Below are 13,216 nucleotides of genomic sequence, written 5' to 3'. Positions count from 1 at the left end.
TGTGCGTGTGCGAATCCATTTTTTGTGTCAAAAAATTGATTAAACCTCTCAAACTTAATGAATTATCTTTTCTATTGTCCCAATTAGTCGTTGAATATCTGGTCTATGGCTCCAAGGAACATCATGTCTGCTATAAGTGATCACCAAAAAAAGGCCGTGATAGCTTTTATAAAGAATAATGGAGATCAGGTCGTTTTGAACCTTCAAAATGAGCTCAATAAACCCTTAATGCAAGTGAATTATAATAAGCTATTTGAACGCCTTAAACCTCAGGATAGTACTGATATTGAAAGCTTTACAAAAAGAGAGTTGTTATTTGGGCTTTGGGAGTTCATCGACAATAGCATATTAAACTCTTCCCCATTATATGATGGCGCTGTTCCTCCAGGTGAATTAAACTATATTGACAGTCTTACAGCACATAAACTTGGGCAAAAAACATTCCGAAACTTGTGGAAATTTTGGTTTATTATCCCTGGATCTTTGAATGTGGTTGATCTTAATGAAGTTGGAAGATCTGTGCTGAAAGGTACAGAAAATTTGGTCACATCAAGTTTGGGTCAAATGAAGTTTATCCCATCTAAGGTCAATTTTACTACAACAATACTTCCTGGGATTTCCAAATTTGAAGCAAAAACAGAGAGAGCTATAATGCAAAAAGATCAAGAAATTTACAGAATAATGACCCAAGAACTTTTGTCAACAATACCAAAGTGTCTTTCACGAGACTATCATGTTTTAGGGGTCTTGGAACGAAAATTAGAAGCTCAGTTCAATTCAAGAGTTCTTGAACCTCTCCTAGATTTTGTCAGTGGACTTTTTAATAAAAAAATAAAGATAAGAGAAAAAGGATTGAATTTCCAAAAGGATTTGTCACAAGGCCACAGCAGCACTAATCCATTAATCAAGAAACGGTTGGAGTCATTGGAAAAAGAATCAGTAGAACTTTTCCCAGATAGTTCAATATTTGATGAAAGTGAAGAGCAAATAAATGCACAGAAAGCTCTACTTCTCATAGAACACAAAAAGCCTAAACTTGAAGAAGACATCAAAAGCTCAGAAAACTTCAACACAGATGTTATAAACAAGTCCTTGATTCAAACGTACTCTTATTTATTATGCAAAGAATGTCTTCATCTGAAAAAAATTATTCTAAACGATTTAGTTTCAACTGTGTTTATTAAATTCCCTGATAATTTTTGTGAAGAAGGATCAGAAAATGATGAAAGTAATGGGAGCTCACGATTGATAGCAGAAATCCAGTATTACCTCGTCAATGATACACATATTTATGCTAATGATCCAACTATAGATGAAAAGTTCAACTCAAAAATCCTTTTAGGATCAATAATCTATGACCAAATGTTTGAAGATGAACAAGAACCAAGAGAAGAACCCCCCAAAAGAAGGAAAGTGAAAACTTCTTCTCGCATATTGAATTCCCTAAAGGCTGATTTTTGGGGAGGTGAGCTTATAACTGAGAGCCTGGAATTTAACGATGGTGTACCCCTGTCAAGAACAAGAAGTAAAATATCATTAATGTTTTCTAAATGACCTTTATACTTTAAACAAACATCAGGAGCTGAAATATGATCTGTTGTACATTTACCTTCAACTAAGTTTTAATAGAGTTATGTTTTGTAGCAAATTCCGGATAAAATTCTTCTCTACCAGCAACCAAACCTTGACCTGGCGATTGTCCATCTTTTGGAGAAGTTGAATCAGCAGTTAGACTTTTGATCAAATCAGCAATTGGATTGAAATTTGAATCACCTGAATATACCATAGCAGTAACCATTTCTTGCTCTGAAACTTCTATTGAAATATGCCCAAATTGAATTCACTTGATTTCTTGTCAATTGACTTCACCAGCAGCTTCAGCTTATGAGTTCATTCCATTTATTATGAGCTTCTTAATATTGGAAAGTTGAGGTTGTTGCATCAATTTCAACGTCAACAAAAAAAAACAAAATTGAAGGCAACAAACAATATAACCAAGCTATTCTAAACAAAACAAAGCACCATAATAATGTCGGATAAACCCAAGTTTCAACAGGATGAAACCCTTGTATATGATCTATCTGATAGAGTGCTTAGGTCTTTACAATTGATGCATTTTGATAGCTCTACAACAGAAGAAGTTTTGCCACAACAAAAATTGACTTCAGAAGCATTGAGTCACATAGATTCCCAAAGTTCCAATAAAAATCAGCATGAAGTTAAGGATAAGGATTATTATAAATCTGATTTGCATAGATTCAACTTGAAGAGAGATTTGAAAGGTCTTCCGAGATTAACTGAAGAAGAATTTGAAGAATTAGCTGGTGATTTAGATGAGAGTATATCAGGTTCTGATTCAAGTGATAGCGAAGAAGAAGGTGAAGGGGAAAGAAAAGACATTTATGCTTACAAGAAGGATAAATTAGATACAATCTTTGAGAAAAATATTAAACAGTTGGAAGATTTGAAACTCCAAGAATCTGATAGAGTAGTGAGTCACCTTGCTACAAGATCACCATATATTTTGTTTAAATCTGATTTATTAGATCAAGATCAATGTTTTGGTGTGTATAAATCACTATTCAGTATTAAAGAGTTAGAAGAACCAATTGAGGCTTTGAAATCATGGAAATCAAAATCTTCTTCTGGGAAATCAGCATTATTGATGATTGGTGGTGGCCATTTTGCTGGGGCCATTATAAACCATAAACCAAAATCAACAAAGGGGAATGCCATAAAACCTGGTGAATCAATTTTGGAGCAAGGTGTTGACATTGTTGCTCATAAATCATTCCATCGTTATACAACAAGAAGAAAACAAGGTGGTGCTCAAAGTGCTAGTGATAATGCAAGAGGTAAGGCAAATTCTGCAGGTTCAAGTTTGCGTAGATATAATGAAGTTGCTTTACAAAATGAAGTTAGAGAATTATTACAATCTTGGAAAAAAGAATTAGATGAATGTGATTCAATTTTTATTAGAGCAAATGGTTCTTCAAATAGAAATATAATTGTGGGTTATGAACGCGCAGTTTTACGAAATGATGATGAAAGAATAAGAAGTTTCCCATTCACCACCAAGAGAGCTACAACTTCTGAATTGAAAAGAGCATGGGTTAATTTAACTTATTTGAATATAACTTCGAGACCAAAAGTTGATGAAAAGAAATTAAAGCAAAAACAACAACAAGAACAGATTCAACAAAGTCGAATTCAAAAAGAGAAGGAATTAAAAGAAATTTCACCAGAGGAGAAACATACTGCTGAACTTGTTGGTTACTTGAAGAAATCAAGAGGTCCAGTATTAATAACTTATTTGAAGAAGCACAAGTTATCTCCAAATTTCCAATTGAAACCCGAATCTGAATATTTCAACACTCCAACCTTATTACATTTTGCAGCAGCTCATGGTGTGAAAAACTTGATATCTATTTTAATAAAGACTGCTAAAGCTGATCCTACAATAACAAATAATAATGGTAAAACTCCATTTGATTTGAGTGCAAATAAACAAACAAGACAATCATTCCAAATCACAAGATTTGACCTTGGTGAAGATTCAATAGATTGGGAAAAAGCTCATGTGGGTAAAGCTATAAGTCGTGAAGATGTTGAAAAACAAGAAGCTGATGAGAAGAAAAAAGAAGAGGAGAATAAACAAAAATTGATTAAAGAAGAGTTGACCAAAAAAGAAGAAAATATCGCAGCATCAAAAGAAAATAAAAGATTAGGAGGTGTCAATCTAAGTGAAGCAAATTTGAATTCATTAAGTGATGAACAAAAAATGAGATTAATGAGAGAACAGAGAGCAAGAGCTGCAGAGGCAAGATTTAAACAACAACAATTGAAATAGGTGCATTTTATTATTATTCATAGACTTGGTTTGTTAACTTTTGATAATATAAAACTTATCAATTTTGGTGAGTTGTAAACAACTTTCTCTGTAACTTCATCACCTGTTGTAACATCTCCACTTCCATCTAATAAATATGCTGGATCTATATGTCTATAGTCTGCTAAGCATTTTCTAATAGTTTTCTTTCTTTCAGAACCTTCATCAGTAGAGTTATTTTTAACTTCTAGAGCTGATACCCAACTGTTTTGCTTTTTGGCAATTGGTGCTGTTTCTTCTTCCTCCTCATCATCCTCTTCAAGATCTGAAATCTCTTCACCTTCACCCCCACAATCACACTCAATCAAATCATGAGTATTTGAACTAGTTTTCAAATTCAGTGTAAATAAATCTTTAAGATCATTCATATCAAATAAATCATCTTTTGAACCTTTTTTATTATCTAAAAATTTATCAGATAAATTATTTTTCATCAATTGACGCTGAAAGATTTTTTCATCAATACAACCTGTTGTAATTAATCTATAGATAAAGACTGGTTTTTTTTGTCCATCTCTATGAATTCTAGCCATTGCTTGTAAATCAACTGATGGATTCCAATCATTATCAAACAAAATCAATCTTGAAGCACCGATTAAATTCAAACCAACACCACCTGATTTTGAAGATAATAAGAATGCAAAGTTGGATTTTGATGAGCTATTATTAAACAAGTTGACTATTGAATCTCTATCTTTATTGGGCGTTGAACCATCAAGCCTTTGATATGTAAGGTTTAACTTTAAAACTATATTTTGAAGTATGTCTAAAGTTTGAGTATAATTTGAAACTAATATAACTTTTTCTCCAACTGCGGAAATTTCTTTCAAGAGTTCTGTCAAGACTAAAATTTTACCACTTGTAACTTGGTGAACTATATTTGAATCTGAAACTTCTTTGAAAAGTTTATCATTTTTGATCAATGAAGGTGAATTGCAAATTTTTTTAAACATTGTGATTAATCCTAATGAGCTTGAACCTGAAGACTTATCTAATAATGAAGTAAAATTTTGTGAACTTAACACCTCATTAAATAAATTGATTTGAAGAGAAGTTGGACGACAAAACAAGACAACATCAGTTCTTGGTGGTAAATGGTTTGAGATAACTGATGCAGTACGTCTTAAAATGAATGGCTTTGTTATATCAATCAAATCTTGTGATTTTTCTTTCCCCTTTTCAATAATTTCTGGGTTTAAACAATTCAATTCTCTTGATTTTAGGATTGGATTCATAAAATTTCTCTTGAATTGATTATAGTTGCCCAATATTCCAGGATTAATGAAATCTATAATGTTGAAAAATTCTGATAAATCATTTTGAATTGGTGTACCAGATAACAATATTTTCTTTTCAACTTCTAATGAGTTTAAAGCTTGCAATGTTTTGTTTGAATTGTTCTTCAAACGGTGACCTTCATCACATATTAACAAATCAAATTTTGTTAAAGCCAATTCTTCCTTCATATTCAAAATTTTCTCATACCCCATTATTAAAACTTGATAGACTTTTGTTTTAGCAAAGTTTTTAACATCCTGTTTATCTTTTGCAATAGTGTTTTTACTATTTAGCGTTAAGACATTCAATCTATTCATTGGTAGCCATTTCTTAAATTCCCTTTTCCAATTACCAATCAAAGTAACAGGACATGCAATAAGAACTTTATGACAAATTGGATTCTCAAAACCTTGAGGTGATTGTTTCAAAAGGGTCCACAGTGTAGTTATTGTCATTAATGTTTTCCCCAATCCCATATCATCAGCTAATAGGGCACCATGTCCATCAAAACCTCTTTGATTCATTACACATTCATAAAGAAACCTCACACCTTGAACTTGATGAGGACGCAATTTTTTAGCCAAGAATGGATCAATAACGACATCTGTATCATCTGGGTGTTGTTTCCTGAGAACTATTGCACCTTCTGAAGTTGGATCATATAATGGTTCACCTCTTTGAGGTTTGGGCTCTGTATGTACAACTTGTTTAAATTGGGTATTGATGGGTTTGAATGGTTTCGGAGTTTCCTTTTTAATATCAGGCTTGATAGGTTCCAGAGGTGGCTGTATTTGAGTTGCACCTATATTTCCTAATCTTGCATTGAATTTGAATTTTTCAATCTCTTGAGAATCATTAATTTCATTACTACTAACTTCAACTTCATAACTACCCATACTGAAAACTCCATCTGTAGTGAACTTTGACACGTTGTTCAATCTACTTAGCTCTTTGTAATTTGATGAGTCATCTGACCTAAGTGATATGTAATTCGAAGTCAACACGATGAACCCATCACCATCCCATGTCTTGTTCTTTTTCATTGTTTGTTTCCGCCATACAACTTCAAAAAAACGTTCATGGCCAGGTATTGATTCTCTCTTTTGTTGCTTTAAAGGTGGTGAAATAGAAGGTGCAACCAGTGAACGCTTGGGTAGCACAGATTTGAAAGCAGCAGGTTTTGATACTAGTTTTGGCTGAATGTTTTCCTTGATGTCTTCGGAGGCTTGATGGGTATCATTAGTATCAGCGGCAATGTCAGAGCTTGAGCTTGGAGATCTGCTGTTGCTGGGTATGTTCATACGCGGTGCCTTGAAAGGAGCACTGGCACCATGGCCACTGCTTTTAGGCCTTCTGTACATTGAATTTGGTGACTTTGGGACGTTTATTATTAGTTGTTTGATCAAAAGGTAAACAACAAATAAAAAAAATACGCGATAGAGTGCGAAAACCAAATTCTACACAATTTCAGTAAAGTTTCATTTTCTTTTCATATATTCATGTGCTATAAATTAAATAAGTAATGTTATATAAATTCCAGATTCATAAAACGATATGCTTATTGTTTGGATTCAGCAGAATCATCTGATCCCCAAGTTTCAGATGAGCTAATTTCAATACGACGAGTGTTGGATTTCTCTTTGGATAATTTTGGAATCTTCAAAGTTAAAACACCATTAGCATAATTAGCCTTGATGTTGTTTTCATCTAATTTTGGACTGGATGGTAAACTTATATGACGTTCAAATTTACCACTTGAACGTTCATTAACTTTCAAATTCTTATCATCGGTATGTGCAGGGATTTCACCACTGATTGTGACTTGATTTTTATCAGCATTGAAATCAAGATTGATTTTATCTTTTTCAGCACCTGGAATTGAAACGTGTAATTCATAGTTATCTTCATTATCCAAAATATCAACAGGAGGAACAACATCAAAGTTTGATGAAAAAAAACTTGGTGAATTGAACAAACTTGGGAAGACTAATGATCTTTCATTTTTCTTTGGGGCAGATGATTTGGTAACAGCTTGTTGATCTTTTTCATTTCCTTGAGTTACAGCTTTTGTTGATGAAGGTGAAACTCTAACACGATCATCATAACCATTGGAAGCTAATAAACGATTGAATTGATCAACTTCATCGTTGATGTTATCAAAGAAATCCCAAAATGGTGAGTTAAATGACATTGTGTTTGTAATTAATAAGAGTAAACTTGTAACTTTTGTGACTTGAATTGTTGATTAAAACTATTCTTGTTGATTGATGATAAAGAATTGATAGCATCCAAGAGGGATTCAAGCACTCCTTATATACACATTTTGGATACACTTGATGAACTTTCTAGAAGCGATTAATTCTCCTTCATATCCGGCTTGTCTCTACTATTCTTTCCTACTTTCCATTGATTTCCACATTTTCTAACGAGTTTATGAAGAATCTTTCGAAAAGTTTAAAACATTCGCGAAATTTCGAGAAAAAAACAAGGAGGAATCGGTTGGGGCAAAAGACAAAAAGTGACACATACAAAATTTTAAGGTACAAGAATTTCAAAGATTTGTTGGAAATCTATAGAAGAAGAATCTGATGAGAAATTCTTTTATGAGGAGAATTGAAGTGATTTCAGTACCTTGGAAATTGCTAGAAGTTTATGATATTGTGGCTTTCTTTGAACCCCTTTTCCATTAGAAGATCAGATCATACGAGCCATATTTGGTTAACTCGGTAGCTGGTGTTTAGCAAATATTTGGGTGATGATTAGCTCATACAATTGTGGATCAGCTTCCAAATCTCCAAAGCTCGTGTTTAAATTTGCAAAACTGGTCGTCCTTTACGGATTTCCAAGGAACTTCAAGCTCACAATTTCAGGTTAAAATTATTATCAAGAACTCAGTTATGTAATCCCTGTAACTTTGCGTTCATGTTATATGTCAAATGGTTAAAATAAAAAATTTCATAACATATATTTCATTAATATTAAATAAGTTCTTGGTAACTTTTCAAGGATCATTTTGATTAGGTGTATTAGACAAAGATCAATGAAGTTCTATGAGTTCTTTCATTATCATTATCAGCATATCTGAATAAATTTTCTGAGTCAAACTCTTTAAAATAATCAACTTCTTCTTCAGCCTTTGTTAAGTTGTCCTCTTCTTCAAGATCACTTATTGTAGAACCAATCCATAATGAATTAGAAACGTGTAATACTGAAATTTGTGAATCTATTGTACTTGTTGAAGAAAATGATGGTAATGAAGACATTCTTGATTCTTTTCTATTCTCTTGATGATTATTTGTGTTTGATGCCTTAGAGGTTGTGAAAATTTTGTAATCTTCTAAAGCTGAAGATAAGGTATCAATTTCTTGATTGGTGTCATGATCCATATTAATGAAATGTATTGATTCAGAATCATCAGCATCATCTTGATTTTCATCTTGTAAATATACTGATTGATGTCTATTATTACTTGATAATTTTGAATAGAAATCACGTTCTTTTGGATCAATACTCAAATCAGTCGTGTTATCTAATAAGTTGAATCCCGATATCGTGGATAATCTTTTCATTCCATTTGATCGTATTGAAGTTGGTTCTGATATTATCATACTTGATCTTTTCTTTGCATTATTATTACTGTGGGTTGTATGTGTTGAAGCTGATCTAGATAAAGTTCTTGATAATGAATTTTCAGAGTTGGTTGAATCTTTGGAAACTATAGATTTCCATAATTTTTTTGGTTTGTAGTCGTGTAATGAACCGATATGGCTTGAACTTCTGTGCATTTTCAATAAATGAGTGTGTAAGTGAGTGAGCGAATGATATATACTTTGTAAAGCAGTTTATTTGAACAGGGATGGAGAGTCTCTTAAGTATCAAATCGTTGAAGTTTTTTTTTCAATCAAATCTGGCTATTCCCAATTGTAAATCTTTGACCTTTATTCACCAATATGCGCGATGCATCTGATTTTTTCACAATTCTCGAACGCGTTTTTGTGTGCCTGTGCCTCGCTATGAAAAAGACAGAAAACGGCCAAATCAGGAAACACTTCCAGATCGGGACTGACACGTATAATGGGTATCGCTCCTTTAAAATGAAAAAAACTGGACGCGTTTGTTTGTTGATGTTGTGATGGGTTCTAATAATAGGCACTTGCCTTTACTGGGAAACGCTAGATTTGGTGTCACTTGATCTAGATGGCCCGATCTGATCCAAAATCCAACAATTAGGAGATCAAACATTATGCTACATCATTTAAATTAAATACATAGTCATTAAAAATTCGTTAGAGCTAAAAAGGTTGATCATCTCCATTGCACGAAAGCATTAGGTTGTCCATTCACATAGGCATAACCAGGTGGTGGAGGTGGTGGATAATTACCATTCCCATTTCCCAAAACTCCTGGTGGTCCAGGAATGGCAATTGTAGTTGTAGGCGTAGACCCCATTGGAACTCCATGTGGTGGAGGAGGTGGTAAAGGACCTGTCATGAATGCTGGTTGTTGCTGTTGTTGTGGTGGTATTGGACCTCCTTTATACATGTTTCTGTGGTTAACATCAATCATGTAGCCTTCTTGTTGTTGAGGTTGACCTTGAATAATTGAGCCGGGTTGTGGTGCGATTGGCTGAGATTGTTGCATAACTGGTGTAGCTCCTGTAATAGGCGTACGTGCAATTTGTTGAGGTGGTGGGCCACCTGGAAATGTAGCTTGTTGTTGTTGAGGTGGTGTATTATTTTGATGAGTTGAAGCTCCATCTGGGGTATTTGAACGTCCAGCTGCTAAGGATTGACGTGGTAATGGTAAATGATGAAATTGCTTTGGTGTCTCGATTCTTGGTGTAGTTTGTACAGATCTTGGAGGTTGAGGTTGCTGAGGTGGTGGAACTTGGACTTGTTGAGGGATTGGACCTGAAGGTTGACGTGACTGTTGATTTGGAGCTTGTTGTTGCTGTTGTTGTTGTTGTTGTGGAGGATCTTGATATGATTCACTAATGTCTCTTGGAAACATTCCAATCAAGTCTCTCAAAAGAACAATTGGAGTATCTGGTGGACCTTTCAATGCTGGAGGTGGAGCCTCGCCTCTTGAAGCTGTAGTTAATGAATGTGCTCTTTGTTCAGCTTGGCTACTAGCCCTCAAATCACCAGCACTTCTAAAACAGGCAGCAGCACGAAGACAAGCATCCGCAGCGTCATGAGCTTGATCATCACAACGTTCATAAACACAAGCCAATCCATCCCAAGCAGTAGCTGACGCAATAATTTGACTGATTGTAGCATCTGGCCCTTCAACTTGTAATCTTGCAGCTTGAGAGTAAGCAGCCAATGCATCTGGTAGTTGACCCAGTTTCAAATATAAAGAACCAACAGCCAGCCAAGGTAATGGTGATGATGGACCTTTCCCTAATGATATTTGAAAAGTATCATAAGCTTGTCTTGGTGAATCAATTAAAGAATAAGCACGTCCCAAAAGATACCATGTCAAGAAATCACTATCATCATTATCTTCATTACCTGTATTTGAACGTTGTTGGTTAATAGCTCTTTCTAATAACTGAATAGCCATTGTTGGATCAAAAAACTTTGTTACTGGTATCAATAAGAAATAAGCATTTGCTATTAATAGTCTTGGAATGTTGCCTAATAGATTAATGGCATCATTAATGATTTGGAAAGCTTCATCAAACTGGTTTAAACGTTCTTTCAATAAAGCAAAATTTATCCATATTGATGCATATTCTTCATATTTTGATGTTGTTGATGGTAATGGCGATGATATGGCCAATTTGAACTCATTAATAGCAAACTTGAAGTTATTCTCCAGTATGAACAGTTGAGCTAATTTGGCATGTGTGTTCCTTATTATTTCATGATCCAACTCATTAACCAATTCATTGGTCTTGTTTTGATATATGGATAAAATAGTATGCAAGATATGCTTCACATAGACATAGTTTTTAGATTTCATCAAAATTTCAGAATTCAAATATAACAATTCAGTATCATTTGGATTTAAATTCAATGCTCTTGTTATTGCTTGGTGTGCTTGTTCATATTCTTTTAAACCCAAATGTGATTCACTTAATTCCCTCCATAATTTGATATCATTATTCAGGTTTGGAAATTGTTGAATAGCTGAAATAATGAGTTCTGTAGAGTGTTTAAATCCAGCAAGTGAATGAACCTCCTCTTGTTCTAATTTCAAAGATTTAGATAATCCAACTATGGAATCCACATTATCTGGTAAATGTCTTAATGAATTATCAAATGATTTGATGGCCAATTTATAAAGATTCAAAGCTAATGAACATGATCCGATCTGTGCCCAAGTTTGTGATGAAACTAATTCATATTCATTGATTGAAGCTGGAACAGCATTTGAAGCAGCAACTACGCCATTCCCATTATCATTACTGTTATTATTGTTGTTTGTGCTCTTGTTCAAAGGAACATTCGGTGTTGAAGGCGTCTTCCGCTTCGTTCTTGGTTGAGTTGGTGATATCAATGAACGTTTAGGCATGTTTGATTGTTATTTGTCGTTGTGTGAAAAGAAGAAGAAGAAGAGAAACTATTGAATTTTTTTTTGACTTGTTGTACAAATGTAGTTCTTTTTTTTTCTTTGACGAACCTTGAAGTGTGAATTTTGATGAAACAGCTGCTATTTTTTGCTGTCCTTTTGATGCTTTTTGGTACTAGACTAAATGTGCTATGAAGTGGCTTCCTCATAAAGGTACATCAACTATGTAGATGTATGTCGGCTGAACTGCCTGGTCGCTGTACACGAGAAACCCAGCTTAAATTCCTCCCCAAAGGCGGCGGTCTACGAAATGGTTGTTATATCGAGATACCACTGAGTAAAACAGCAATAAACACGGTCAGAGTATATGAATATCACAGGATTAATCAATAAGGCTCATTAAATTCAAACCAATAAAAGTGCTTGCTTTATATAAGTTACAAGCTACAACCTGAAAAGACGATACACAAAAAGGAAAATAAATTCTCAATGCGCATTACATTACATTGCTAATGTTAGTCTATGCAGGATTTTGGATGCATATGATTATCAGTACTTGCAGATTTTGTTGGAACCTGCATATTTACGGGTAAACCGAGAAAGCTGTACTGCAAAATTCCAATTGTGGTTGGCCCTTTCCAAATTCCTTGCCTCAATTTCACAAAGACACAAGCTTCTCTGGGATTTCAGGTTGAATTGGCGGTATGATCAGCTGTCCACTGTAAGAAGTGAATTAATTTGTATGAAGAGTAGCATTTGATCTCGCTACAAATCTTAGAAGAGTAAGAGATACTTCATAGTATATATGTGGCACATTCGATTCCTGGGATGTTTTCTATGTACTTGTTTGCGTCCGCTTTAGATACCCCATCGAATCTATGGAAGAATTTTTTATGATTCTTCTAGGTCTTGTTCATGTTCTTTTGCAACCTTTTCCCAAAAGCATTTATACTATACAGCACAGCACGCCGCATAACATCTCACGTTGACGTGCCTTTTTAGAGAACAACCAATTTCCAACATTTTTCTCCTTTGGCTGAAACAAGATTCCCGCTCTTCGCGGCTGGGATTCCTCGTGCTGAGCAGTGAGCTCTGCCTACTTGCCGACTTCTCGTCTACCTAGGAGCTGGTCATGAATAGGCTAGGAAGTTGAAACTGTAGGCAAACGGGCTGCCTGGTAAATGGTGGCTCGTGACTTGCAAATACATTTTGAAGAGTTTTACAACGACTCTACACGTTAAAAAGACGCCGGAGAAGATGATCTATGTAATGAAAAATTGATTTACAATTTCAGCTTCTCGTCATGTCAGATCAACGAATCACGATCCTGTTGAATTCTTGATTTTTCCTGCTCGGTTGTAATAACGTTGATGAACATTTACCTTTGAATCAAGCCGTGGACTTGAGTGAACTGTTTGGTTCAGCTTTTCGTTCCTTAAATATTTCAAGAGAGTTTAAATAAAAGAAGCAACTGTGTTCTTCATCAAATTATGTCACATGTATTTGTATTTAAAAGCTCTTTGCGGTCTGTTG

General features: G+C 34.4%; 6 protein-coding genes across 6 annotated transcripts; 2 read left to right on the top strand and 4 right to left on the bottom strand.

Annotated features, from left to right (window-relative positions):
- Positions 1–123: 123 nt before the first annotated feature.
- WICANDRAFT_64064 (uncharacterized protein) lies at positions 124–1,554 on the top strand (the record flags this gene model as incomplete). Its single annotated transcript, XM_019183666.1, has 1 exon — positions 124–1,554. One exon carries the CDS (start codon positions 124–126, stop codon positions 1,552–1,554), a length of 1,431 nt encoding a protein of 476 aa, XP_019037119.1.
- Positions 1,555–2,047: 493 nt separating this feature from the next.
- On the top strand, positions 2,048–3,850 carry VMS1 (Vms1p; the record flags this gene model as incomplete). Its single annotated transcript, XM_019180729.2, has 1 exon — positions 2,048–3,850. A coding segment is annotated over one exon (1,803 nt), but the record flags the coding sequence as incomplete, so codon positions are not given.
- A 17-nt stretch (positions 3,851–3,867) lies between these two features.
- Positions 3,868–6,468, bottom strand: RDH54 (DNA-dependent ATPase RDH54; the record flags this gene model as incomplete). The annotated part of the gene is made up of 1 exon (XM_019182229.1): positions 3,868–6,468. One exon carries the CDS (start codon positions 6,466–6,468, stop codon positions 3,868–3,870), a length of 2,601 nt encoding a protein of 866 aa, XP_019037117.1.
- A 257-nt stretch (positions 6,469–6,725) lies between these two features.
- Positions 6,726–7,358, bottom strand: HSP26 (chaperone protein HSP26; the record flags this gene model as incomplete). The annotated part of the gene is made up of 1 exon (XM_019183665.1): positions 6,726–7,358. One exon carries the CDS (start codon positions 7,356–7,358, stop codon positions 6,726–6,728), a length of 633 nt encoding a protein of 210 aa, XP_019037116.1.
- Positions 7,359–7,913: 555 nt separating this feature from the next.
- WICANDRAFT_94971 (uncharacterized protein) lies at positions 7,914–9,018 on the bottom strand. The gene has a single exon (XM_019186475.1). It carries the CDS (start codon positions 8,950–8,952, stop codon positions 8,194–8,196), a length of 759 nt encoding a protein of 252 aa, XP_019037115.1. The 5' UTR covers positions 8,953–9,018; the 3' UTR covers positions 7,914–8,193.
- Positions 9,019–9,472: 454 nt separating this feature from the next.
- On the bottom strand, positions 9,473–11,686 carry WICANDRAFT_56400 (tetratricopeptide repeat protein; the record flags this gene model as incomplete). Its single annotated transcript, XM_019182781.1, has 2 exons — positions 9,473–9,696; positions 9,838–11,686. The coding sequence occupies 2 exons, from the start codon at positions 11,684–11,686 to the stop codon at positions 9,473–9,475; spliced, it is 2,073 nt and encodes a 690-aa protein (XP_019037114.1).
- Between the last annotated feature and the right edge of the window lie 1,530 nt (positions 11,687–13,216).

The sequence above is a fragment of the Wickerhamomyces anomalus genome (assembly GCF_001661255.1).
Source record: "Wickerhamomyces anomalus NRRL Y-366-8 unplaced genomic scaffold WICANscaffold_5, whole genome shotgun sequence".
In the NCBI taxonomy this organism is placed as follows: domain Eukaryota; kingdom Fungi; phylum Ascomycota; class Saccharomycetes; order Phaffomycetales; family Wickerhamomycetaceae; genus Hansenula; species Hansenula anomala.
The sequence above is the reverse complement of the archived record's forward strand: the minus strand, read 5'-3'. Positions and strand labels throughout refer to the sequence as shown.